The sequence below is a fragment of the Aspergillus brunneoviolaceus genome (assembly GCF_003184695.1).
Source record: "Aspergillus brunneoviolaceus CBS 621.78 unplaced genomic scaffold BO95scaffold_105, whole genome shotgun sequence".
NCBI lineage: Eukaryota > Fungi > Ascomycota > Eurotiomycetes > Eurotiales > Aspergillaceae > Aspergillus > Aspergillus brunneoviolaceus.
This window is the reverse complement of record NW_020290835.1, coordinates 1-27,659: the sequence shown is the minus strand read 5'-3', so window position 1 is coordinate 27,659 and position 27,659 is coordinate 1. Positions and strand designations below refer to the sequence as shown.

The following is a 27,659-nucleotide window of genomic DNA, read 5'->3' as shown; positions in this document are numbered from 1 at the left end:
TCGGGGCGGGGAAATGCCTTCTCCGAAAGCAACAATGACGTTAGAGAACTTCTTCCGCCCTTCTCCTCACTGCGGGCTTCTCTTCTCTTCTCTTCTTTTTCTCTTTCTCTTCTCTTCTTCTTTCTTCAAACTGTTGTTCATTCCTCACTTCTCCTTTCAACTCACTTGTCTAATCCATAATCATCAATCATGGCTGCTTCTCTCGTCCGCAACACTGCCCGCTCTGCCCTCCGCAACGGAGCTTCGGCTACCAGAGCTGCCGGCAGCTTGACCTTTGCCCGCGGCAAGGCTACTTTGCCTGACTTGGCTTGTAAGGACTCCTTGGCCCTCGGATAGCCGAACTCGGTGAAAGAATGCAGCTTTCTAGCTTCTCTCCTCCGAAGGCAACAAAACCCAGCATGCGACGAAACTAACCCTCGACAGACGACTACGGTGCTCTGGAGCCCTCCATCTCCGGCAAGATCATGGAGCTCCACCACAAGAACCACCACCAGACCTACGTCAACAGCTACAACACTGCCATCGAGCAGCTCCAGGAGGCCCAGCACAAGGGCGACATCGCCGCCCAGATCGCCCTGAAGCCCTTGATCAACTTCCACGGTGGTGGTCACATCAACCACACCCTCTTCTGGGAGAACCTGGCTCCCAAGAGCGCTGGTGGTGGTGAGCCCCCTGCTGGTGCTCTGTCCAAGGCCATTGACGAGAGCTTCGGCAGCCTGGACGAGTTCAAGACCAAGATGAACGGTGCTCTCGCCGGTATCCAGGGTAGCGGCTGGGCCTGGCTCGTCAAGGACAAGCAGACCGGCAACATCGGCATTAAGACCTATGCTGTAAGTGTACACCTACTGGTTGTGGTCGGTGGAGGATACTGACTCGAGGACAGAACCAGGACGCCGTCGTCGGTCAGTTCCAGCCCCTGCTGGGTATTGATGCTTGGGAGCACGCCTACTAGTAAGTTGACTCGGACCACTTGCGGTTTCAAACACCTCGACTGATTCGTCTGCAGCCTCCAATACCAGAACCGCAAGGCTGAGTACTTCTCGGCCATCTGGGACGTCATCAACTGGAAGGCCGTGGAGAAGCGCTTCTCGGCGTAAGTGTAATGCAAGTAGTGATTGTATTCTAGCGCGGCTTGATGAGCGTTCTCACGATCTGTTTTGTATAACGTAATCTGGATACTCGGGACTTGTCAGGCTGTTTAATGTACGGTCCTAATGCACGAAATTATCTTAATCAGGTTCTTGTACTCACCTCGACGTAATTAAGCATACGGAGGGGGTCCAGGCCCGGCAGTGCGCGGAAGGCAGCGCCGCAGCTTCCGGGCCCGATCCGTCGATTTTCTAATCTTATCGCATCGACAGCCCGCTTTTGTCTCATCTCCAAACTTCCGTCCTGCATCTTCTGGCAACCTACTTTCCTTGCCTCTTTCTTCTTTCTACTCCCTGTCAATTACATTGACAATGTCAGCCGAGAGTCCCGGCGAGATGAAAAGTGGTATCCGGGCCTTCTTTGCCCACGCCCTCCGGCCCAAGAAATCCCGTCAAGTCCTCCGCAAGGGCTATAGCGCATCAACGCCGGACCTACGAGGGGCAGCCGGCCTGCACCGACCCAGCACCACGAGCGAAGATGTGCCGCCACTACCTTCCCTGGCGCCATTGGAGGCCCATCGGCTGAAATACCGGGAACTCAACGCCAACAAAGACTCCCAGCTCGGTGAAAACCGCGACCATACCGCCATCCTCCACACGATCGGCGACCAGGACTTCAACCGCCACGACCCTTATGGCGTCGAAGGCGAATATGACAACCGGCCCCCCGGGGAGCCACACATCGCCAGCCTACCCTCACAGCTCTGGGTACACCTCGCAACGAACTACCTCACGCCGGCCGACACGGCCAGCCTGGCCTTCTCCAGCAGAACCCTTCACCAACGCCTCGAGCCGCTGGACCCGTTCCACGCCCTCTCCCTTCCCTCCAACCACACCCAGCGCATCAACTTCCTGACCACCCAAGACCGGCACCTCCCCGACCACCTCCTCTGCATCCCCTGCGCCCGCTTCCACCGCCGCACGCACCCAGGCCACGAGAAGCTCCAACCCGCCGACACCCTGAACCCTCTCTTCACCTGCCCGGAAGCGCGCAACCCGCTCAACCCGCCGCCGCGGCACCGCATCACGCACAACCGCACCCTCCCCTACACCTTCGTGCAGCTTGCGATGCGGGCACACCGCTTCGGCCCGGAGTACGGGATCCCGTTCGCGGCGCTGTCACGCCGCTGGCGCCGCACGGAGTGGTCGCACCAGACGCGGTTCCAGGTGCACAACAACCACCTCCTGATGCGGGTGACGTCGACGCGGTTCGCGGACCCGGGCCTGCCGCCGTCGACGGTGCGGCTCCTCCTGTACTCGCGCGAGGACTACGTGCCCTACTTCTCCGTGTGCGCCCACTGGCGCGACGGCAACCTGATGGCCGCCTGCAAGTGCGCCCTCTCGCACATCCCCGTGCCGCGCGAGACCGCCGCCCTGCAGGGGCTCGAGCACCGTGCTAAGGACCTCCTGCACCGCCGTGTTCACAACCCCAACGCCCTCACCACCCTCTGCGGCAAGTGCCGCCCCATGCGCCGTTGCCCCGAGTGCCCCTCCGAGTACCTCATCGAGGTCAAGCTGACCGAGGACCGCTCCGAGGGCCCCGCCCACACCCTGCGCTTCCGGCATGCCATCGTCGTCACCCGCTGGTGTGATCTGGGCGATGGCTCGGCGCCCTCGCGCTCCCGCGAGTGGGCCGCCTGCTGTGGCGTCGACGGCTCCGCCGGGGATCATCAGGGGAAGACTCATCAGACTCCAAAGAGCATTCTGGCCGACGGGGGCCCAGCAGGGGAAGTGGTTGGTGGTGGTGGTAGTGGCGGCGGCGGTGATGATGGGGACAGCCCTGCAGCTGGCAACGAGGGCGGCACCACCACCACCACCACCAGCAGTAACAGAATCTACGACTCCTTCAAGGAGATAGGCAAGCGGTCCATCTCCGGGACCTTCGAGAGCATGATCACCGATGATACCCTTCCGGGCCAGCGGGTCATCTCGATGAACCCGTCCGGCAAGAAGTTGGGCGAGGAGGGGAATTCCTGGTATTGAAACCGTTTCCGTGCAGCCTCCCTCCTCTGTCCGGGGGTTTGTGGTGGTTGGCAGTCGGTTGGATTAGGCAGAGTGTTTTTTGGGACTGGGCGTCTGCGTATTATCGGACTCCGGGATAATGGAGTTGGGTGGGATTGTTTGGTTGGTTTGGAGTATTTGCATCATGTTGCCATTGCAATTGAAGGTTGCAATTTTTGTAGACTGTTCCTAGTCGGGGCGAAAATCCGATAGGCCCGGCCCTCAGAGAGATTGGATTTCACTGTCCGTATGTAGTGGAAGAGCCTAATTTAATTCAACTGCGATCGGCCTCGCAGTAGTTAGATGTCGTGCTAATGCAGGGTCTGGTCTCACTTTCATATCAGGGGCGATTATCTACACATGCCTATACGGCCCAAGGGAGGCCAATGAAACAATTTTCAGTGTCATCAAGACGTCATACCTATTAGAATCTATCTGAAATAAAGCTAAACAATGACATGAAGTATGTATAGATCAGTGGGAGGATTGGTGGTCATCATCAGATCCAAAAGAAAAAAGAGAACATAATTGTGATACACCAGCCATGTTGTGGTGCGTATGTGTGTGCGTCAGTCAAAGATGCCGGTATGGAAGATCGGGTATCCCCAGCGCAAAGTAGAAACCTCCCGCCATCAAGAGAACAAAAAATATTCTGAGAAGGTGTCCTTCTCCCCTCCCATTTTCCTCTTTAAATCCAGAACCCAGTGTAGCCCGTAAACCCCGGAGATAACATCAAACCAAAGATGAAAACAAAGAAAAACCGCTGAAACGCAAATCCACACCCAAAACGAATAATCACATATCATGGGGACGCTTTGGTCTGTATCGGGAAAATCGTGTGCTCAACAACGATGGCATATTCAGTGCTTGAGGGCTTGTTGTTCTTTTTGCTCGGATTCTTCTTCGCCTTCGTCGTTCTCCTCGTTCGTGTCCAGCCAACCGCGGGACATCTCGACCGCCTTGGTCCATTGTCGGTACATCTTCCGGCTGTGGGCGGGGGTGACGTGGGGCACGAAGGTGGTGCGGTTGGCACGGTCCATGTCCTTCAATTCGCTGAAGTCCTTCCAAACGTCGATGGCGAAGCCGGCGGCGATGGCGGCGCCCAGCGCCGTGGTTTCGTGCATTGCCGGTCGTTCGATGGGGATTTGAATGATATCGGCTTGGGTCTGGGGGGAAGAAGACATGTCAGTAATCGGATCCCGCGGGATAGAGAGAGCGAAGGATGCAACATACCTGCATGCAGATGTCGGAATTACTCATACCACCATCAACGGCCAACTCCGTCAATTTGTGTCCGCTGTCCAGTTCCATGGCATCCAAGATGGCCTTCGTTTGGAAACAGGCGGCCTCCATGGTCGCGCGGGCAATGTGCCCACGTTGAGTGTGCTGGGTGATACCAACTGAGAGACAGTTAGTAACGTGACGTCATAGTCATGAGAGAGAAAAAGAAGTTGAACATACAGATGGTACCCTTGGCATCGTCAATCCAGTAGGGAGCAAACAGACCACTGAAAGCAGTGACGAACACGCAACCACCGCTATCAGGCACACTCGCTGCCACCTCACTCACTTTGCGCGAATCACGGAAGAAACCCATGTTGTTCATCAGGAAGGAGATACCACTTCCGGCGACAGCGACACTACCTTCCAAAGCGTAGACTGGTTTCCGGTTCTTGCCCAATTGGAAGCCCACGGTGGCCAGCAAGCCGTGTTTCGAAATGACAGGCTTCTCTCCGACATTGTAGAGAAGGAAACATCCAGTACCATAAGTGTTCTTGGCCGAGCCTGGAGTAAAAGCACAGTGGCCGACCAGGGCGGAGGATTGGTCACCCAGACAGCTGGTGATGGGAACGCCGTCCAGCGGCCCCGACCGGACCCACCCGAACCCTTCGGGGTCGGACGAGGGGATAATCTTGGGGAGGCGGATCTTATTCCGATCCAGTTCGAAGAATTCCAGCAGGCGATCGTCATAGTCAAGGGTCTCGAGGTTCATGAACATGGTTCGCGAGGCATTGGAAACGTCGGTCACCAAGCGGCCACCTTCCGGACCACCGTTCAGGTTATACAAGAGCCATGTGTCGACCGTACCGAATGCAAGGCGGCCCTCATCGTAGGCCTTCTTCACTTCGGGCAGATTGCGGAGCATCCACATCAACGTTACGGAAGAGGGGTAGGTGGACAGCGGAAGACCGCAAATCTTCGACAAGTCCTCTGCGCCCTTCTTGGCCTTGAGTTCTCGCACCAAGCCAGTGGTGCGGGTATCCGGCCAGGCAATCGCGTTGTGCAGTGGCTCACCGGTCTCCCAGTCCCAGCAAAGTGCCGTCTCACGTTGACTGGTGATGCCGATCGCCTCGATCTCGTCCCGGGAGTGACCCAGAGCGAGGAAAGTCTTCATCGCTTCTTCGATACAGGTGTAGACCGAATCGACGAGTTCGAAAGGATCTTGTTCGTGCCATCTGTAGGGGTAAAATCGATCGGTTAGCCCGGCGGGGAACAGCCACATCAAAGCGGTGCAAGTGTATAGTGAAGTACTCACCCTGAGCGCTCGTGGATCTGACGGAATTCCATCTGGTATTTGGCCACGGGAACACCCGTGCAGTCGAAAATGATAAAGCGGGAACTCGTAGTACCCTGGTCGATAGCACCGATAAAGCGGTCCTTGAGGTTATCGCCGCGACGCTGCTCATTTTGCAACAGAGAGCGATTGCCATCATGCGACTGGTGAGTATGAAGGTCCGCATAACTCTGCTGGCGTTCTTGTTGTTCCTCGACGAGTGCGTCGAGGTCTGACATATCAAAGGGGTTCCTCATCTTGGACTTGCGAACCTTAGTTGGTAGTGGTTGTGGTGGTGCAGACGGTGCCGGTTTAGGAACGTCTCTAGTAATAGGAGTGGTGGTGATGGTGGCGGTGGCAGTCACGGTAGGAGATTGATGAGAATGAGGAGGAGGGGAACGATGAGGATGAGGATGAGGATGAGGCGGAGGCGGAGGATTGGTGGTAAATTGCCCGTCAGGTTTCCGAAAGTAGGAGAAAAGTGACCAGGTAGGCAAAGCCTGGAGAAGGGAGGAAGTGATTGGAGAAATGGTGGCGGTATTGAAAGTAGAATCGAGGGGAAAACAGGATTACGTCCCTAGTCCGCTTCTTAAGACAGACGAGGGGGAAAGGCCCAGTGGAGCTGGGCGGGGAGGGGGGGGAAAGTAGTGGTGAGTGAGAAAGCGTTAGGGCTGGAACTACGACAAGAAAGACCAGCCGGACTGTCCAGCAAGTGGCGGCTGTTGTACGGGTGAATTGCGCAGAGTCAGAGAAAGAGCGCAGCGGACGGATTGGTGACGTAGAAGTGATTTAGGGTGAAATCAGGTGGAATCAGGTGGGGAACCCGGAGCACAGGATCTGGAGAAGCAAAGGGAAAAAAATTGGAGGGAGAAGCAGCTGCGCAACCTGAGAGGGAGAGAGACTTGGTTGGGTTCGGGGAGAGACGGGGAAAGAGGGGTATGATATCACTCGTTATGGCGTAGGGTGGAGGAGGAGGAGGAGGATGAAAGCTGAGAAAACTGGGTGCGTTTTATAGGGGGTGTACGTGGCAAGGCGGATTTCTATCAAGTATGAGTAAGAGTCCAGTGGTTACTCCGTACTGTAGTCAAGTTGAGTCGTTCAGCGAAGACAAGGGAGAGTGAAAATCATAAGAAGAGAGGAGAGGGGAAAATAAATCTGGTCCAGAGACAGGAGCTGGAGAAGACTCTCTCTTTATCCAAGTAGGTGGAACCTTTTCAATTGATGTTAATTCAATTTCTTGATTTGTTTTTTTTTTTCTTCAAAATTTCCCAAATAAAACAATAAGTCAATTAAGTACATAGATAGTGGTAGGTAGTAGTAGTGGTAGTAAGTGGTGGTGGTGGTAGTAGTGGTAGTCGTAATAGTAGTAAGTAGTTCCCCCCCTGGCTGCTCTAGACTATCTACCGACTGCTGCACTGTCCTGTACAGACTAAGTACAGAGATCCTGTCTGCTGCATCCCGTTGGGAGCTTGTTCCGGGGAATCTTCCTGGAGTGCTGGGCCCATCGAGTCTTGTCCGGAGTCGGGAAGGAAGGGAAGACAGGCAGAAAGAGTCTGTTCCAGAGTCTAGTCCCGCGAGGACTCGGTCAGAATCTCGCTGGAGAGCAGATACTAGACCCCAAACTGGCAATCTGCTGAATCCCCGTTCGTTCCATCCGTGGCGGAGAAGTGGGGGCGTGGGGGAGACGAGGGCAATCCCTTCCTTCCAACTCTCTTCCTAAGTTCCTTCTGGCCCTTCATCTTTTTTTTTTCTTTTTTTTTTCTGATCAGACGACCATCTGTCCGTCGTCAGCATTGACATCCGCCCCTCTTTCCATCGAAAAAGGGTCGAACAAACTGTGCTTCTCTTGCCCCCGGCTTTCCTCCCTCCCCCCTTACACCCCCCATGGCAAAATGTTCCCCAGGTGCTGTGTGTGAAATCGGGAAGGTTTACCCCTGTCCATTCTTATCGCGAGTATATCAAGTTTAACCAGGTAGACGGTACGTACCTTCTGTCTAGACCACTGTTAACCTGAATTCACTGGCAGCCTAAACTACTGTAGCGTCACAGCTTGTCACAGTTCCGTTCAATCCGGTTTCCTTCAAATTGAGATGGCTTGAAATACGTCTGTTTAGTGCTGAGTTGTAAAGCCTCTGCATATACTAAGTATTTACCGACGGTTAGCCCGTATAACATCCTTTCCCCCATCGGCAAGATATCCGAGCTTCCCAGGCCGAGCTGGGACTTCCTCATTCTTGTTCTGGCGGGAGTAATAGCTGGACTACCGCATTGGGAGGCAGCCCATGGAAACATTGGAACAGAAATCTCTAAGAATAGTCATCAAACTTCCACATGACATCCCAGAAGACCCATCAAAATTCCATGGTTTTCTTTTCCCTCCACCCGCATAAATTAGCTGGCGTCTGTGCCTACCGTATCGGGGATCCCCTGCAAGAACCACCTGAAACTCCTCACAATCCATCAATGATCTATTCTTCCATGGAAACAAGCAATTCGCAATGAGATGGGGAGATACGAATGCCACCAGTCACGACTCTGATTGAGATGGACTAATTCTCGCGGAAAAATTGCCAGCGCAAGGACCAGGGCCTGGCGTGGAGGGATGGAAGCGATCGGTCACCGAAGGATGAACCAGACTAGTCATGCATCGCACATCCACATGCCTGCCTGACTTGACATCCAGATGTATGCCGTTGAGTATATACAATAGTACATCTGCACTACTGTGATACTATGTAGATCTACAACTGGCATTCTTGAGGCCCAATTGTCACCCACCGCACCCCTGAGCCTAGAGGAATGAGAGCCCCTTGACATCTCCATCAAAGAAAGGCGATGGCTGGGCTTTTCTGTTTTTGATACTGGCCCTTGTGAGACCGACGATTGAAGCACTATGGACTCGTTACGGTCCCAAAGAGGGGCTCTGCGGGTGTGTCCCTCCAGGACCGCCGTGGAAGACCTTCGGTTTGACTAGATTCCCGTCGATCGAGCACATGACAATGTCCAATTTTCTCCTACTAGTCAACTAGTCGATTTTCACGCACGCGTTGAACCAGGCCCAGGTTCTAGACCGGGGTCTTCTCTACCCCTGGCTCAAATTTTTTATGGTCACTTGAACGCCTCTGGGATGAGGATTATCTCCGAATTTCTTGGGATCCTTGTGCTATTTCCATTTCCGACCAACGACAAGAATTGATAGTCTTGTATTCGTAGACTGGCGCGGTATAAAGTAGCGCGACACTGCCGGCATATCCTGCAATAGAAGTACTTGTGGTTTACCCACATTGGATGAATGAATGAACACGCATTGAGAAAGCAACACGGCGTAGGTAGAACATGAGATGCTCTGACTCTCGGCCCTGACTAGGGCATATCCACCGGTACACTTCCCCTGACTTGTGTTCTTTAGCGTGTCACTCCGGAATCCATCTGGAGCCCATCCGGGCTGGATAACTATGAGTAGATGAAGACGAGCTCGTTCGGCCTTCTGATTTACGGAGAAATTGTTGCCAGCCGGGAGTCGGTTCGGCGTGGCTTAAGGGGGCGGCTAGCTGTCTTGGGGGAAGCCACGGCCGCCACGGGATCGAATTGTCCCGACCACTGCTTGCCCTCCGGAGTCGAGGTTTAGATTTCTTGATAAGCACTCAACTCTTCGGGTTTCGTGTATGTGCGTGTTTTAAACTACTTACTAGACTCCTTCAGTGTTCTATTGTTGATCCATGGGCTGTCCCTCCGATCCCTTCCATGTGCCCATGTGCCCATGTGCCCTTCTTCTCATCTGCCCTACAAGTTACAGTACACGCGGTGTTCTGCAGCAGCCTTTCCCTCATCCACAATGATGTATGTACTGTAGCTGGCTGGTTCCACGGGCCCAACCCAAAAACGGGCGGTGACGTCTTCGACCACATCTTTCACCAGCAACCACCTCAATGGATTGCACCCAACCCGATTCATGTAACAACCAGACACGACCTTGTGAAGTAAGAGAACCAACTGATTTGGCACCCTCACGAACGACACTTTCTCCATAGAGGTCACGGCAATTGATCGGCCCCCTTCTCCTCTCCCATCCTAGTCCCGAACAGGTATACGAACACCCGCCAGGGACCGTTGTGGCTCTCTCCGAGGGGAAGATCAACAGGTTCGAGGCGGGAATGATAGCATTCCGACTCGGTATGACCTCAACACTCGGACTGATCATTTAGTCAAGGCCTTTCCCCAAACGTGTGCCAAGCACAGGGTCTCCAATGATGCAAAGTGACTAGCCTATACTCATCGAACACAACCACAAGCATCAGCCTAATATGCCTGTGTACATAGAGAAGACGTGACTGACAGAGACGGCTGCATCGACATAGACTGCCCTACACCTATGGTATTTGATCTCTGGATTTGCCCACACCAAGATATCACGATTCCTGAGATTCACGTTCGGAAGCACTACCACCAATCAACATAATCAATCGTTCAATGTGCTACCACTCCATCTTCAACCCATCGCCGTGGTCACCTTTGTCGTCGAGCCCTCCCGTCGGTAAACCTGTTTCTTCCGAATTCGTCATTGGAGAGGGTCTGGATCTGCAAAACACAACCATGTGTACTCCGTAGAAAGAAACGAACTTATGAACTAATGTTGTTTGTCCTCTGGACAGCACACAGACAGACAGCATCAGCCTCTCTATCCAGGATGATTCAAGGCCACCGACGATCCTTTCTAGCCCCTCTGCGTAGAACCCTCCTCAACCTGCAGGTAGTTACTCTAATTCTTCTTCTGCTGGTGTTTGACAACGCACATGCTTTTTCTGGCCCATCAAACCCGCCGATAACGACATGCCCGCCCGGCTAACCTTCCCTTTTTCTTTTTTTCCTTTGTTGATGGCACCCCCCCCCCCCCAGCCCTCCGGACTTGGGATTCTTCACCCGCCATTCCACATCATCCTTCCCAAGATCCCTTGCCGGTGGCGGTCACAATCTGTGGTTGTTTCCCTTCCTTTTCTTGCTTTCGGCGGGCTTGGGCCCCACAAACCCTTTTTTCGGCCTTTAATTCTATTTATGCATATATGCATATGTGAGTACAGTATGAGTATGTTGTCACCTGACGAGGTGCTTGCTATACTGCGCCTATATACTTACTCAGTACATGCTCGTACTTCGGACATGTACTTTCGAAACTCTCCGCTTGGGATCTGCTGGGCATTGAAGCTCGGGGTCTCGATTAATAATCTGGGGGATTTGCTTGCTTCTTCTTCTTCTCCTTGGGGTAAGCGGTGATTGGCTTGGTTACATTGCTCCTGGTTCAGAAGGGGGGAAGAGTACTTCGTGCAGGCCAGGGATCACTACTTGTCGAAAAAGGTCACTAACACGCACACATACATACTGAACTGACCACGGGGATGGCTTAGCTGTCCTGAACATTCTTGAGACAAATGAAAAAATTCACCAGCGTCTGCTGGGGGGGGGGCATCGTTGAACTTCGCATTGTACTCTACAAGAAAAACTCAACCAATAAAAACCAATACATCAGACCACATCCACTTCCCTGACAGCATGCCTTCTTTCTCTGTCTCTCTTTCTTTCTGCTCAGAATACACGAAACAAGGCACAGGTCCCTTTGGAAGGATTCTTTTATACGACACAAAGAGCTATTTACTCGGCATCCTCGAGCTCGGCACGCTTGCGGGCCTCGGCCTCCTCCTTCTCCTTCTTCTGCAGGAAGATCAGGGCGTTGATCTTGTCCTGGATGGTGTGCTCGCCGGTGAGGGTACCGGAGATCTGCTCACGGCCGACCAAGCTGGCGACGATGCTGGCACCGACGATGAAGGTCAGGACGAAGCGGTACATGCCGTACCAGGCGGGGGCGCGGCCGGAGGCGGCGGCACGGGCGTCGTTGTAGTACAGGAAGGTGAAGGCGAGGAACTGCGAGATCAGGGCGTACTCGACGGGGAGGAGCAGAGTAGGCCAGGCGACGGCGGGGGCAACCACACCGGCGGCGTAGCGCTTGTAGCCGTACTTGCCGCCGTAGCCGGCCCACTCGAGACCCCAGTGGACGGCTCCGAGGAAGGAGAGGATCTGATGATTGATATCTTGGCGTTAGCTTTTGCTCCTTGTTTCTCATAAGATCCAAGACTTGAAGGCGGGGCCAGGAACTTGGTGGATGGAGTGCGGGTGAAACTTACGACAGCACCGTAGCCAACCTGGACGGGCTCGAGCATGTGCAGAAGCAACTCAGCGCTCTGGCCAGAGAAGAGCATACCGTCACCGGTAGCGGCGGCGGTCTTGATCTCCCAGGCCAGGTAGACGGTCTCGAGGGAGGTAGCAAGGTAGGGGATGACACCGGCCATTCCGAGGTAGAGAGCCTCCTTGGGGACGGCCTCCAGGCTGAAGGTATCCTTGATCACTTTCTGTACTCGAGCAATTGTTTCATGTCAGAGCATTGGACAAAGGTTCGGCCCCGCGGGGGAGCTAGAATCGCATGCAATTGGGGAGGGGAAACGTACAGCCTCGGCCTTCATGCCGGCCATCATGTCGGTGTCCTCCTCACCGTCCTGCAATGTCCGGGGTCAGCGATTGAGCGACATCCGCGTCGATTCCGCGAGGTTTCTCTCTCACCTTGTGGGAGGTGGAAGCATGGCGGATGAGAGCAGTAGTGACGGGCTTGCGAGCAGCCAGAGCGAGGCTGGGGGAAGTGGTCGGGCGAACGGGGAAGCGAGCGGAAGAGGTCAAGGGAGCCTTGAAGACATTGTTGGACAGGGCCGAGCGGGCGACCGAGGCGTTGGAGCTCTGGAGAGCTCTGAGCACAGAGCGAGCAGCAGTGGTTCTGTACAACATTGTCGTTTTCGAGACAGCTAATTTTTTTTACCCGATGTCCGCGGTTAGCAAAAGTGGAGAGAGAGAGGCTGGAAAGCTCGGATAGAGCACTGCACCCGGGGAAGGGGGGGAGGTCACGCACCCAATTGAGCTGGAAGAAGAAGAGAAAAGAGGTGTATGAGCGGAGAAGAGGGTATTCACCCGGAATTTGGTCAAGTTGGACTCGTGAGAGTGGAGATGTATGGCCGGAGGGGGAGCAATTGAGCCTGGAGACCACGAATGAATGAGGTGATATTAGACTGAGGTGCGGTAACGTCGAAGCTCGGGCGTACCATAGACCCCAACCCCGCAGGTGTCATATTCATTGCCTCAGGCACAATTGGACCAGCGGACCACGAGGCTGACTCAGCACCAGGGCTGCAGCCCTAGACTGTTGGACCGAATCCAGCCAATGGCTAGGGTGCTTCAGGCAAGCTGGTGGGCGGTAACTCACCGGCGTGGACGGGGCCGGACGGGAAAGAGCACCGACGTCACTTACCTTACTGTGCCCGCGCGTCACTAAGTGTTCCAGCGCAAGTCCCCTCTTCCCCCCCCCCCCCCCTATTATTATTATTATTATTGTTGGGCCCAGTTCATGCTTTCCCCAGGTACAGAGTGAAGTACACTCGTCTCTGACGACAGCCGTATTGCTCTACCATTCTTGGGGATCTAGCCTCTCATTCATTTCATCGCAATTGGGTAAGTTGCTCTAGGTTGATACCCAACCTTTTGGCTTCCCCTCTCGTCACTGAGTTACCTTATTACCTTGTTTGCTCACTTTCTATAGAGACGGGAGCACTGATCTTTGGTGGTCTGCGCCCGGCTTTCCTCCTCTCCGCACTCCGTCCCTCTTGAGCACGTTCCGGAGAGCATATCTTGTATCTTAGCCTGTTGGCAACGCTTTCGCGTGCACATCCTGCCTCAACCTGCATGGCTCTGTTCTTCACAGTCAGCGAGTGCAACTAAAGCTCGCGCTCCACAGTAAGCTCATATCTCTGGTACCTCTAGACTTCCCCGGCTTCCCTTCTTCATTCCGGTGATCTTATCTGATGGTTCATCACTTTACTGACCGACCCGTGGGATACACAATCCAGGCCGACTTTCATCCACGATCCCTACCTTATTCCCACCCTTACTGCTATAACTGCCCCTAATTCCTCCCCAGGCCCGGGTTACGGCCATACCCCGCAACCATGTTGGAGGGTTTGGTTGCCAACTTACTCAATCGCTTTCTGGGAATTTACGTCAAGAACTTCGATGCCAAGCAGCTAAATATCGGCATCTGGTCTGGCGATGTCAAACTCCACAACCTGGAGCTCCGGCGCGAAGCTCTTGACCAGCTTCATCTCCCCCTCAACGTCGTCGAAGGCCATGTTGGACAGCTCACTCTCTCCATTCCCTGGTCGAATCTCCGAGGCAAACCCGTCCGAGTCGACATCCAAGATGTGTTCCTCCTCGCGGCCCCTAAGGAGGATGCAGACTACGACCCCGAGGAGGAAGAGAGGCGGGCGCATGCCCTCAAGATGGATAAGATCGAGAGTGCGGAGATGCTCAAGGAGCGCAACTCTGAGGGCATGAGCCAGGAGGAGCAGCGCCGAAACCAGAGTTTCACCCAGAGCTTGGTGACTGCTGTCGTCGACAATCTCCAGATCTCCATCAAGAATGTCCACTTCCGTTACGAGGATTCGATTGCTTCGCCCTCCCATCCATTTGCCGTCGGTGTGACTCTGAAGGAACTGAGTGCCGTTAGTACCGATTCAGAGTGGAACCCTACCTTTATCCAGTCCAGTTCCGGCACAACCCACAAATTGGCCATCTTGGGCGCTTTGGCCGTGTACTGGAACACCGATGCAGAACTTCTGGGTACGGGACGCGGTTCCGACGTGGGCGCCGAAGCTCAAGGAATTGAGCATGCAGAATTGCTTGAGAAGCTCAGGGCTGGCATCGATAATCAAGACAGCGCTCAGTTCATGCTTCGTCCTGTCAGTGGGCGTGCGGGCTTGGAGCTGGACAAATCGGGCAAGCATGACAGACCATCCCTCAAGGCGAGGCTTTTGTTCGATGAGCTGAGCTTTGTCCTCGATGACAATCAGTACCGTGATGCTTTGATGCTTGTGGATCTGTTCCATTACTTCATTCGCCATCAAGAATACAAGAAGCTTCAGCCCAAATGTCGACCCAAGGAGGACCCAAGGGCATGGCTGAGATTCGCCGGAGAGGCCGTGCTCAGCAAAATCCATGATCGCAACAGGCGCTGGACCTGGGAATACCAGAAAGAGCGAAGAGATGATCGCGTAACGTATATAGATCTGTTCAAGAAACAGAAGCGAGAAGGAACCCTCACCGGGCCAGATGCGGAGAAATTTGACCAGCTTCAGAGGAAGTTGAGCTACGAAGATATCCGCTTCTGGCGGTCACTGGCACGAAACCAACTGCGGAAGGAAAACATCGGCGTTAAGAAACCGGCGCAACAGCAGACCTGGGGTGAATGGTTCTGGGGCACAAAGAAAGAACAGTCGGAAGAGACCGCAATGACTGAAGAACAACGGCAGGAGCTGTATAACGCAATCGACTGGGACGAGAAGAAGGCGATCGCGGAAAGTGTCGACGTCCCGAGAGAATGGGTCAAGCTCCAGGTCAATGCCGGCTTGAAGGCTGGTAGCTTCACACTGAAACGGGATCCTCACGGGAGGGCAGATGAAGTCATGAAACTGGTGTTTGACAACTTCCGAGCTAAAGCTCTGCAACGGCCTGACTCGTTCTTCATTGATGTCAATCTTGGTGGATTGAGAGTGTACGACGGCACGACCCCAGGAAGCCTCTTTCCGCAGATCGTCAAGGTCAAAGACTCTCCTCCCGAACCCAAATATCGCCTGTCCCAAGCGTCGGGTGACGAAGAATTAGACTCCGAAGCAGACGATGATATTTCTGCATATCAAGACAGCTTGTTCCATTTGCAGCTTGAGCAGAACCCTCTCGAAAGCGACGCAGACTCAGTTGTCAAGGTCAAGATGAAGAGTATCGAAGTCATCTACAATCCTACGTTCGTCGTTGAAATTGCCAAATTCTTTGAGCCACCGGAGCGACATATGGAGTCTATTGGGGCTCTTCTGGATACTGCGGGTGCTACCGTTGAAGGCATCCGGCAGCAAACGCGAGCAGGTCTGGAATTTGCCCTGGAAGAGCACAAGAAGGTAGATGCACAGTTCGACATCCATGCGCCCCTGGTCATCGTTCCTGAGAGTATCACACAAGAAAGCTCTCTTTGTCTAATTCTGGACGCTGGTCACATCAGTGTCAACAGCGAATTGGTTGACAGACAGACTATGAAAGACCTTCAATCAAAGCAGAAGCGACAATATGAGGAGGGCGATTACAAGGAACTCGAGCATCTACTCTATGACCGGTTCCTACTGAAACTCGACTCAACCCAAGTCCTTATTGGTCCCGGCATTGACATCACAAAGTCACAACTTAGCTCTAATGTCGAGTCGCGCAATCTGCATATCATTGACCGCATTAATGTTGATTTCGTTCTGGAGATGTGCATTGTCCCCAAGGTCACTGAACTCACGAGGACCCGTATATCCGGTCACCTCCCTGAGCTACATGCTTCGATGTCTGACAAGAAATACAAGGGTCTGATGAAACTCATTGACATTGCCATTCCACGCTTCAATGATGGTGGCGACTCAAAGAGGACGGAAGGCCAAGCGAAAGAGGCGCCTGCGACTGCCACCAGAGCTAGATCGGCTTCTTTCCAGCCATCTAACCCAAGAGAGCTGCCTGTTGTTGATGAGACAGATGACGAGTCGGATGATGAAAGCATGCAGAAGAGCATTGACAAGCCTATGAACATTCATCGTCGCGATTTTGAATTCAAATTTACGGTGGGTTGTTTGCGAGGCTCATTGTTCCGCTCCGACCCGAATGATCCATTACGCGACCACCTGCTCGTTGAATTGGTCGCCGAAGGCTTTGCTTTAGACTTCTACATGCGACCCTTCGACATGGTTGCGGAGGTCGTTCTAAAGTCCTTGAGTGTGGATGACTACATCGAAGAAAACCCAGTCCCGGAGTTCAAGAGAATCATATCGTCTAAAGGCTTTGATGCCGACGAGAACAAAGATCTCTTCCACCTCAAGTTTGTCAAAGTCAACCCGGATTCTCCTGAATTCCATTCCACGTACGAAGGTGTCGCACTGAACCTTGATACATCGGTATCAACCATCAATCTCGTCGTCACTAGGAAGACACTCCTGACACTTTTGGACTTTATCCTGCTCACATTCACGAGCCCGGACCAAGCAAACAACCAGGTAACTCAGACAGATGACAGTAGTCAAGAGCTCGCGGCCGCGAATGAACAAAATCAACAGACTGGCAAAATTCGCATTAAAGCCAACATGAAGAGTATCGCCCTCATCCTCAACAACGATGGCGTCAGACTTGCTACGCTCAGTCTAAACACTGCCGATGTCGGTATAAACCTCGTGGGCGGCTCGATGCTGATTCAGTCGCGTATCGGAAGCCTGACCCTTATTGACGACGTCAATACTGGTGCATCGGAAAGCTCAGATCTACGCAGGCTCCTCACCATTGAGGGTGACAATTTCGCAGACTTCAAGTATGAGACCTTCGATCCAGAAAGTGCGGACTATCCCGGGTATGACTCGGAAGTTTTCCTGAGGTCAGGGTCAATGAAGATCAATTTCGTAGAAGAGCCCTATCGCAAAATCATCAACTTCCTCGTGAAGTTCGGAAAAATGCAGGCCATTTTCAATGCGGCCCGACAGGCTGCGGCGAACCAGGCCAACCAACTTCAAGAGAACGCTTCCCGGATGCGATTTGATGTTGTGGTAATGACGCCCATCCTGGTGTTCCCGAGCTCGATGACAGAGAGTGGTGTGCATGATAAAATCACTGCCCACTTGGGTGAAATATACGCCAAAAACACCTTTGTTCCTCTGGACGAAGCCAAGGACAGTTCTGCTGTAAATCTGATCTCCTCTGGTGTGCGAAATATCCGTTTGACATCCAAGTTCCATTATGGTGAGGATACTGTAGAGGAGCTTGAGATGATCCAGAAAGTGAATCTTGATTTCAGTATCTGCTATCTTGAGCACCAACATGATAACCCGCGTCCAGATATTGAGATCGAAGGTTCTATGTCACCGATCAATCTCCGGATCTCGCAGAAGCAGTTCAAGTTCTTGTTGGACCTTTCGAAGACGGTCCCGAGCGCCTTCGCTACTGACAGCGAACAACAAGAGCTGGAGGCCTTGGAAGCACTTCCTCCGTCAGTAACGGAGTCCTCTAGAGAGGCCGAGTCCGAACGGATTGAGCGAAGCCTTTCGCGAGAGCGACTGTCCCAGGAAGACGTTAAACATGAAACCTGGGTTCGATTGGATATGGTCTTCAAGGTGGACAGTGTCGGGTTAGAGCTTATCCTGGCCGCCGATGATGCGCCAGTCGGTCGCTTGGAGGATTCTAGCCTATCCAAGTTCTCACTCAACGACACCAAAGTCAAATTGCGTATGCTGACGGATGGATCCTTGGAGTCGGAGCTCCTGATCCACTCTCTCTCTATCCGGGATAGTCGTAACCAGGACACGAACAAGTTCAGAAAGATCATGTCCTTGATCAATAACGATGTTCAGCAGCAGTTCATGGCTAGCGTCTCAATGTCACCAGGCCCGAAGAAGCACTTGATCGCCATGCTTACCATTGACAGCCCGCGAATTATCCTGGCTTTGGACTACCTGTCTGCTCTGCAGTCGTTCGCAAACTCAGCTTTTGCCTCCGAAGAACCAGTGGTTGAAGTAGAGAGTGATGAAACGCCCGAGGAATCAGAGCCCAGAACCAGCACCGCCGAAAGTGACGACGCATCTATTAATGCCTTGTCAACTGAAGATGCGCCACCTGCTGCTTCTGCAGAACAGATGACCGTCTCTTTCAGGGTAAACCTCGTTGATGCGCAGGTGATCACGATTGCGAATCCCGCTATCGCACACACCGAAGCTATTGTCTTGGGAACTAAACAGCTACTCTTCTCTCATCAGAACGTTTCGACGCTGCAGATTAGTAAAGTGGGCATGTTCCTATGTCGCATGGACAAGTTCGAAACGAGTAGGCTTCGGATCCTGGACGATTTCACCCTAGAGGTGTCCGTGGACAGTCGTGCGCAAGAGAAGGGCTCTTCGCTTACCTCCATCAATGCTCATATCGAACCTTTGGTTCTGCGCCTTTCACTCCGTGACATTCTGATGGCAATACAGATTGTCAACAAGGCTTCTGAGATGAGAGCTCAAAGAATGCAACCGGTCGAGACCGGCGAAGTGAAGAGCATACCTGAGGCGAAGAGCATCAGGCCCAAATCTTCGAGGCGGCAATCTTCCGGCAGACCATCTTCATCCGCCATGGTTTCAAGAAATCGACGTCGATCGAGTGCGGCAGCAGATCAGCCGCGAAGAGCCTCAAGCCCTGAACGCTCAGCAATTCTCAAGCGCGAAGAGCTGAATGCTCAAGTCGACGGGCTCAGAGTCATTCTTATCGGCGATCTCCATGACCTTCCATTGCTCGACTGGAGTGTTAAGAAGTTTAATGTTGATGTCCGCGACTGGTCCACGACACTGAATGCCGATACGAGCTTTGACACCTTCGTCAACGTGTACAACTTCTCGAAATCTGCATGGGAGCCTCTGATTGAACCATGGCAGTTGGGATTCCACGTGGCTAGGGAGATCAATCCCGAGATCTTCTCAATAGACGCATATTCTCATAAGACGATGGAGCTCACTCTTACATCTGCCACCATTGCTTTGGCATCGAAGTCATTCCAGTTCCTTTCCACGGATGAGGATGTTCTTTCAAAGCCGAGAGGTGCTGATGCACCCTACCGGATCCGCAACCATACTGGTTTCGATCTACATATCTGGGCTGATATTGGTGCGGATGAGGATGGACCGGCTGCTAGATTGGCTGACGGTGAGGAGTACCCTTGGCGTTTCGAGGACTCGACTTCCATGCGTGAGACGCTTGCACCTGAGGGGCATGCCGGGCTTGTTGGCATCAAGCTCGAAGGAAGTGGATTTGAAAGCGTGAACCGGATCCCGGTTGTTAGGGAAGGTGAAATCCTCTACAGCTTGAAGCCCAAGAAGGATGGTGTCCTTCATCGACTCCTGGCGGATGTCAAGTTAGGCACCGACAATGTGAAATATATCACCTTCCGCTCGCCGCTGGTTGTCGAAAACAGCACGCAGATCCCTGTGGAGCTGGGCGTCTTCAGTCCCCAAGAAGGCCATTTGCTCAAGATCGAGAAAATCCTTCCTGGAGAGTCGCGACCTGCACCGGTCGGGGCAGCTTACATGCATTCTCTTGTGATCCGCCCCGATCAAGGGTTCGGATACGACTGGTCAAATGAGCAGCTCCACTGGAAAGACCTACTACGTCGTCCGACTCGGACTATCAAGTGCCTCAGTGAAGGCGGGCAGCAGTCACCTCCCTTCTATTTCCAGATGCACGCTAGCTACAATGATCGGGACTCTCTCACGGGCGTCTATCCTTACATGAGGATCAAAATCTTCGCGCCTGTCGAGATTCAGAATCTTCTTCCTTACGATTTCAAGTATCGCATTTACGACAAGAACACAAGAAAGGACTGGACGAATTTCCTGCGCAAGGGTGGGGTTAGCCCTGTTCATGTCGTTGAGCTCTCTCACCTATTGTTACTCAGCGTTGACCTAGAGGATACGGTATTCAAGCAAAGTGACTTTGCAATCATCAATGGCAACTCTCAAGATTTCAAGAGGGAGCATACCTTGTCTCTGAAGGATGAGCGAGGTATCCAGCTGAGATTGAAACTCCACTATTTCAGAGTTCCCGACAGTGGTGGTGCCTTCAAGGTCTCTGTCTACAGCCCGTACCTCATCTTGAACAAGACTGGTTTGCCCATGGAGATCCAGAGCAAGGCTTTCCTGCAATCGGCCCGATCGGCTGCTGGGCAAGGATTGAGAGCCGATTCTAGGAACGGCGGACGTACGCTCCCATACATGTATTCCTACCATACGGATGATCAGAAGAACCGGTCTATTCTGCGAATAGGTGACTCCGCGTGGAGTAAGCCCCAGAGTTTTGAGGCCATTGGAAGCACGTTTGAGGTCATTCTCCCAGACCAACATGGCAAATCCGAATTCCATTCCGGGGTTTCTGTCGCCGAGGGCGAGGGCAAATACAAGATGACCAAAGTCGTGACAATCGCACCCCGGTTTGTTCTGAAGAACAAGTTGAGTGAAGACATACTGGTCCGTGAGCCTGGCTCATCGAATGTTCTCAATCTCAAGAGTGGCGAGCTTGTACCTCTCCATTTCTTGCGCCAAGTTGCGGAGAAACAGCTCTGCCTGTGCTTCCCGGGCGTTAATAACCAGTGGTCCTCTCCTTTCAACATCGCGGACATTGGAACGGTGCATGTCAAACTGGCAAAGGCCCAACAGCGTCAGAAACTTATCAAAGTCGACGTGGTCATGGAAGGTGCAACGCTCTTCATCCATTTCAGCTTTGAGACTCGGAACTGGCCATTCTCTATGCGGAATGAGAGCGACATGGAATTCATCTTCTATCAAGCTGTGAGTACTTTGGATTGATATTCAGAAAGGTCATCTGCTAACTAAGTTGAAGAATCCGAACGTCGAAGAAGACGAGGAAGACAGAACCAATGGCTGGCGACCAATACGTTACCGACTCCCTCCGCGCAGCATCATGCCTTACGCCTGGGACTATCCGGCAACCAAGAACAAGTCTCTCGTACTGACGTGCAAGGGCAAAGAAAGGCATATTAGGCTTGCGGAGATTGGTAATCTGATCCCCATGAGAATCCCGCCCACTCAATATGGCGAGACTCAGAAGATTATCGATATCAACATCGTTGCCGACGGCCCAACTCAGACTTTGATGTTGTCCAACTTCAAGCAGTCTAAGAGTATGTACAAGCAGAAAGACAGGGGACAGGCATCCCAGAGCAGTTTGAGCACCGGCTTTGAGGTCAAGGAACTTGACTCGGATGTCAACTTCAAGGCTCAACTTCGCCTGGGAGGAATCGGCATCTCTCTCATCAACCAGAACCTCAAGGAATTGCTGTATCTGACGTTCCGCGAGATTGACATCAAGTTCCGGGAGTCAAGAATCTACCAGACCTTGAATACCACCATCAAATGGATCCAGATCGACAACCAATTGTATGGTGGTATTTTCCCAATCTTGCTCTACCCCAGTGTGGTCCCCAAGACCGGCAAGGAAATGGAGGCACACCCGATCTTCCACACAATGGTGACTCGTGTGAAGGATGACTCTTATGGTGTAATTTATATCAAGTATGCCACGGTTCTCGTGCAGCAAATGACCCTGGAGCTTGACGAGGACTTCATCTTTGCAATGTTGGACTTCGTTAAGGTACCCGGTGCTTCGTGGTCGGAAGAACATGAGGGCAGGCTCTGTGATGAGGATTTGAATATCCCAGAACCGCAAACGGAAGGCACTGTTTCAGACGTCTACTTCGAGCTCCTCCACCTGCAGCCAATGCAACTCGATATCTCCTTCATGCGTACTGAGCGCGTGAATGCGGAGGACACCATGCAGCCATCCAATCCTCTGATGTTCTTTGTGCATGTCATGACCATGTCGATGGGCAATGTGAACGACGCGCCGATCCGACTCAACGCGCTTATGCTAGAAAATGCCCGTGTCTCTCTTGGGGTTCTTGTCAGTAATATCCAGAGTCACTACACCCAGGAGTTCTTACGACAGGTGCACGTGGTTCTGGGGTCGGCTGATTTCTTGGGCAATCCCGTCGGATTATTCAACAATGTCAGCTCTGGAGTGGCTGCCATCTTCTACGAGCCTTACCAGGGTCTTGTTATGACCGATCGACCTCAAGAGCTGGGCATTGGCATCGCAAAGGGTGCGACCAGCTTTGTGAAGAAGTCTGTCTTTGGTTTTTCTGACAGCATGGCCAAGCTCACCGGAAGTATGTCCAAGGGTCTGGCCGCCGCCACCCTAGACAAAGAGTTTCAAGATCAGCGACGAATGTCCAAGTCGCGAAATCGACCAAAGCACGCTCTGTATGGTATTACTGCTGGTGGCAATGCCTTCGCAACGAGTCTGGCAAGCGGCATCGGAGGACTCGCACGCCACCCTCTCCAGGGTGCCGAAAAGGAAGGCATCCAAGGTTTCTTCAAGGGTGTCGGAAAGGGTGTTCTCGGCCTAGCCACGAAACCCGCCATCGGCGCCTTTGATCTTGCATCAAGTATGTATGCCCATCAGTTAGACATGTGTCGATACTAACATGCGTGTAGATCTTGCCGAGGGAGTCCGTAACACCACCACCGTTTTCGACGCGGAAGGCCTTGATCGTGTTCGCCTCACACGCTTCATTGGCACCGACGGCATCGTCCGGCCGTACTCGCAGCGCGAAGCGCTTGGGCAGTTCTGGCTCAAGACGGCCGATGACGGCAAGTTCTTCAACGAGGACTACATCGCGCACCTTGAGCTTCCGGGTCGAGACATGCTGGTCATGTTGACCTACGACCGGATCATCCTCGTGCGCACGAAGAAGCTCCGCACGGAATGGGATATGCGCCTGAAGGACATCCAGACCATCTCTAAAGAGCGGACTGGAATGAGCATAACTCTCAAGGGTGGTGCTAATGGTCCATTCATCCCGGTGCAGGACGAGAGTTCGCGGAACTGGCTCTATCGGCAAATTGCTGTTGGTAAGTGATGATCTGAGGTGTTTTTGCTACGTACAGGGCTGATTCGGATCTAGCTGTGAACGCTTTCAATGAGAAGTATAATGCCCGTGGGTAGACTCGACTGGCTATGAGAGCCCACTGGGGTAATTTTAATGGAGGACAGAAGCTGTGTGTTGGAGACTGATAATTACCTGTTTATGGTGGGGCAGAGTGGATACAATTTGCTCCAAGCTGGATCTCATCTTAGTCGAGATCTTTTGGAGTAGTGAAGCCAGCGATATGACCCTGCAATTGAAGCCTGAAATGGATGACGTGTTGATGTTTTGTTTTCTCTGCTCTTGCAGTTAAAGCGACTGTACATATTCATATTCTTTTTTTTGTCCCTTTCCCCCCCGTATCTTTCACGTTCGCTTGACTGAGACTCTTCCTTTGACCGTGCGCTAGTTGCAAGCTCCCTTTTTTTTTTTGCATCTTTCTTTACGAGCGGTATTGAATTGATGATCCCTGCCCTACCGATTAGGAAGGTAGATTGAAAGAGGAGAAACTCAGGTTAGCTTCATGTTACCTCCATGTTACCATCGATAGAAACTCTGTGCTGTGGATCCTCTACTCCACCGTGGTGAACGTTTAGCTATCAAAAACACAAAAACACAATCTCCACCGACAAGTCGATAAGACAGTTCTCGTCAAAAGTTACCTCAATTGGTTAAGATTTTCCAGGACGACTTAGGATACGAAGCTGTGATTTTGGTAGCGACTCTAGCGAGCCAGCAGGCTAGAGATGGATCCATCTCCATCTAGAGTTCTAGACTGGTAACTACATGACAGGTACGTCCACTGATACATACTTGGCCGTCATATACTTCCGGTGTCTCTTACCAATCCTCTTACCAGTACCATGCATGTCGTACAAGGTTCAACCTTGTGTGACGGTAATTGACTGATGGACTGACTGACTGACTTGATACAGACTTCTCCTGGACATGCTAATAACACCTGCACCATAGCATGCAGTCACAGCGTCATTGATGTAGGATGGCGACAGCAACCATCTTTCATCACAGACAATTCTCGCTGTTCTTCCTTTGGGTCTGGTAAGTTCAGTTCTGGGAGGGGCACCGGACTCCCTGACCGACTTCATCTCCGACGCTGAAAAGCTGCTAACCCGTCGTGGCTGGAACTTTTCCAGTTTGGTGCAGCTGGCAGGCCTCTACTTTTTCACCAAAGGTTTTCTGCTGACCCGCCAGATCCTGGAGGCCAGAAGCGCCTGCGATGAGCCTCCGAGAGCTCTCTGGCCTTCCGCCCATGGAGATGTTGGTGGTTGTTGGCTCCGGCCAACCTTCAAGAAAGCTGTCATTCTGATCATTGACGCGCTGCGCTACGACTTTACCATCCCCTACTCTCCTTCCATCCAAGCAGCGGAAGAAAAGCCATACCATAATGCCCTCACCGTCCTGCACACCCTCGCAAGCGAGAGACCGCGCAACGCCCTCCTCCTCCCCTTTCTTGCTGACCCCCCGACCACCACCCTCCAACGCCTCAAAGCTCTGACAACAGGCACTCTCCCGACCTTCATTGAAGCCGGCTCCAACTTCGCTGGTTCTGCCCTCACTGAAGACAACCTCCTCGACCAGCTCCTCTCGGTTCCCTCATCTTCCTCTCCCTCATCCAGCACCGCGCAATCCAATCCACACTCGGATCACAATCCTAAGCAACGGCGCCTCGTCCACCTCGGCGACGACACTTGGCTCAAACTCTACCCGGACCATTTCCTCCCACATCTCTCCCACCCCTTCCCCTCCTTCGTCGTCGAAGACCTCCACACCGTCGACACCGGCGTCACCACCCACCTCCTTCCCCTCCTGCGCAATGACACCCTCCGCTGCGAATGGCTCGTGATCATTGGCCACTTTCTGGGGGTCGACCACGTCGGCCACCGGTTCGGGGCCGCGCATCCGCTCATGCGGAATAAACTCCAGCAGATGGATGCGGTGGTGCGCGAGGTGGTGACGGCTCTAGACGATGCTGACGAGGAGACCCTTTTGGTCGTCATGGGGGACCATGGGATGGATGAGAATGGCAATCATGGCGGGGAGACAATGGAGGAGGTTCTAGCTGCTGTGTGGTTATATTCACCTCGGACGTTTGTGGGGAGAAGGGTCGGTGGTGGTGGTTATGATGATCACGACGAGGGGGCACCGGCGGTACCCCAGGTGGATATCGTTTCGACGCTGGCGCTGCTGCTTGGGGTGCCAATTCCGTTTAATAACCTTGGGAGGCCTATTGAAGAGGTGTTTGCTTTCGGCTCCGGAGGATGCGATAAACAGGAAGAGAAAATAGATTGGCGACGGTTGGTGAGGGCGAATGCGCTAGCTGCTGCACAGATGGAGCGGTTTCATGCCGAGTACACGAGGCTTTATGGGAGTCATAGGGGTGGTGTTGAGGTCCGCATTGAAAGGTTTGTTCAGGGTGATATAGATTTCGGGGACGAGGGCTCGTTGCAGCGGGCTTATCGGGGGTTGAGGGAATACCAGGCGGAGATGTTGAGGGGATACCGGCGGGTTTGGGCGCAGTTCAACGTCTTGAATATGGTCGAGGGGGTGGTGATTCTGCTGCTGTGCGTTGTTGCAATGGTCTGCGCTCTCGTTGATGGGTCTTGCTTCGGTGGGCCGAAAATCAAGCCGAAGGCGACAATGGCTGGGAGCGTGGTGGGTATTTTGGCTGCAGCGGCTCACTTCGTCTATGCAGACCCTGCATATCACGTTGTCGAGAGTCTCATCTTAGGCGCTACCATAGCCAGTCTGACCGGTTTGATCGCCGGGGCTAACTACAATGCTGTGCGCCGGTGCTGGCAACCCGGATTCAACATTGGGAAGTTGCAGGCCATGTTGTTTCCGCTGGCTCTCGCGGCTGGCTTCGCATCAAACTCGTACACTATCTGGGAAGATGAGATCCTGCTGTTCTTCCTCTCCAGCTTCGGGATCTGCACATTGGCCTCTGCCACCCACCCAACCTCTTCCGTTGTGTTTCTGCTACTAATCCGCCTCGCCTCCTATAGCCGCCTGTGTCGAGAAGAACAACTGCCCTCGTGCCGGACCACCTTCTACCGACTCGAGAACTATGTCCCCTGGCGTATCCTCGCCCCATTTCTGACTGTCTTCGTTATACTTTCGGCAAACAGACACTTGGGAGATAGATTCAAGCACACGTGGAACACACCCTACATTGCTGCACTCTTTCTCCACATTCCGTTCTGGACACTTCAGACAGCCAGCGAGCAGGGCTGGCTCTCCAACATCATCACAGACTACACCTCCAAGAATGTATGTATAGTGATCGCTCGAATCGTGCTGCTCGCCAGTATATTTGGCCTTGGATCCGTCTTGCTGCCCTCTCATCACTACGATAAACCACACATTCTCACCACTGCCATCTTGCTAGTATGTGTCCTGGTGAGTCCCCCCACCAGCGGTGTTCTGCTTGCATGCCTCTACACCCAACTCCTCTTGCTCCCACGCACTACAAGCCACCGAGTCGGACCCACCATCGCCGCTCTCCTGGGCTCATTCTACTTCTTCACGACCGGCCACAACGCCACCTTTGCCTCTATCCAGTGGAAAGCCGCGTACACTGGCTTTCGGGACGTGGTGTATCCATGGTCCCCGCTGCTGGTCGGGGTGAACGCGTTCGCGGGGCCGATTCTGGCGGCGTGCGCTGTTCCGTTCTTCTTCACCCCGCTTGGCGCGTCTCCTTCGCGAGAGAGCACGGCAGCCCGCGCCCAGATGATCCTCGCACATGGTACCGCTTACACCCTCTGGGCCGCCGCCACGGCCATCTGGGCGTGTCTTCTCCGACGACATCTGATGTTGTTCGCCATCTTTTGCCCGCGGTTCCTACTGGCGGGGACGGTGATGTTAATTGTGGATGCGATTGGGTTAGTGAACTCGCTTGTAATGTAGATAGCCAGTAGTCAGCTTCAGAAAGGGCTCAATTTGAGAAGTGATTGCGCAATTTCTTCCTTGGTAGGTTAGGCTATATATAATGAATGACAGTAGTTGGATATTCCATGATCCTTCAGTTGACGTCAACAATGATAGACACTCTGTCCCCCCTGCCTTCCACACCAGCCACAACCTCCCCTGCGTTGTTCCAGTGAGACGTTCTCCTCCGAACCTCAACCTCATCTCAACCTCAGCCTCAACCCCTACTCCCAATCTTCTCCCTCCCTCCCAGCAAGCGGCACCGCAATGCAATCACTGGCAGTAATGCACCCAACAAGCCTAGTCATCAACCCCCGCAACCACCACAAGGGGTGGTCCTCGCGAGAGAAAATCATCAGCATATCTTCCACCCATTTAACACCTC

At 53.1% G+C, this 27,659-nt stretch overlaps 6 protein-coding genes across 6 annotated transcripts; 4 read left to right on the top strand and 2 right to left on the bottom strand.

Annotated features, from left to right (window-relative positions):
• The first annotated feature begins 64 nt into the window (after positions 1–64).
• Positions 65–1,225, top strand: sod2 (superoxide dismutase sodB). Its single transcript, XM_025587760.1, has 4 exons — positions 65–310; positions 424–830; positions 884–951; positions 1,007–1,225. The coding sequence occupies exons 1-4, from the start codon at positions 190–192 to the stop codon at positions 1,095–1,097; spliced, it is 687 nt and encodes a 228-aa protein (XP_025436802.1). The 5' UTR covers positions 65–189; the 3' UTR covers positions 1,098–1,225.
• A 173-nt stretch (positions 1,226–1,398) lies between these two features.
• BO95DRAFT_448050 (uncharacterized protein) lies at positions 1,399–3,460 on the top strand. The gene has a single exon (XM_025587759.1). The coding sequence runs from the start codon at positions 1,461–1,463 to the stop codon at positions 3,129–3,131; it is 1,671 nt and encodes a 556-aa protein (XP_025436801.1). The 5' UTR covers positions 1,399–1,460; the 3' UTR covers positions 3,132–3,460.
• A 549-nt stretch (positions 3,461–4,009) lies between these two features.
• BO95DRAFT_375957 (glycerol kinase) lies at positions 4,010–5,960 on the bottom strand (the record flags this gene model as incomplete). Its single annotated transcript, XM_025583170.1, has 4 exons — positions 4,010–4,315; positions 4,383–4,549; positions 4,611–5,605; positions 5,686–5,960. 4 exons carry the CDS (start codon positions 5,958–5,960, stop codon positions 4,010–4,012), a joined length of 1,743 nt encoding a protein of 580 aa, XP_025436800.1.
• Positions 5,961–11,140: 5,180 nt separating this feature from the next.
• On the bottom strand, positions 11,141–12,739 carry BO95DRAFT_425079 (DUF3429 domain-containing protein). The gene is made up of 5 exons (XM_025584699.1): positions 12,653–12,739; positions 12,313–12,548; positions 12,201–12,248; positions 11,880–12,104; positions 11,141–11,772 (listed from the first exon to the last, which is right to left on the bottom strand). Exons 2-5 carry the CDS (start codon positions 12,529–12,531, stop codon positions 11,350–11,352), a joined length of 915 nt encoding a protein of 304 aa, XP_025436799.1. The 5' UTR covers positions 12,532–12,548; positions 12,653–12,739; the 3' UTR covers positions 11,141–11,349.
• A 1,003-nt stretch (positions 12,740–13,742) lies between these two features.
• BO95DRAFT_468905 (membrane morphogenesis protein VPS13) lies at positions 13,743–23,409 on the top strand (the record flags this gene model as incomplete). Its single annotated transcript, XM_025589397.1, has 4 exons — positions 13,743–21,173; positions 21,226–22,849; positions 22,899–23,315; positions 23,369–23,409. The coding sequence occupies 4 exons, from the start codon at positions 13,743–13,745 to the stop codon at positions 23,407–23,409; spliced, it is 9,513 nt and encodes a 3,170-aa protein (XP_025436798.1).
• Positions 23,410–24,329: 920 nt separating this feature from the next.
• On the top strand, positions 24,330–27,253 carry BO95DRAFT_468904 (GPI ethanolamine phosphate transferase 3; the record flags this gene model as incomplete). Its single annotated transcript, XM_025589396.1, has 2 exons — positions 24,330–24,388; positions 24,484–27,253. The coding sequence occupies 2 exons, from the start codon at positions 24,330–24,332 to the stop codon at positions 27,251–27,253; spliced, it is 2,829 nt and encodes a 942-aa protein (XP_025436797.1).
• Between the last annotated feature and the right edge of the window lie 406 nt (positions 27,254–27,659).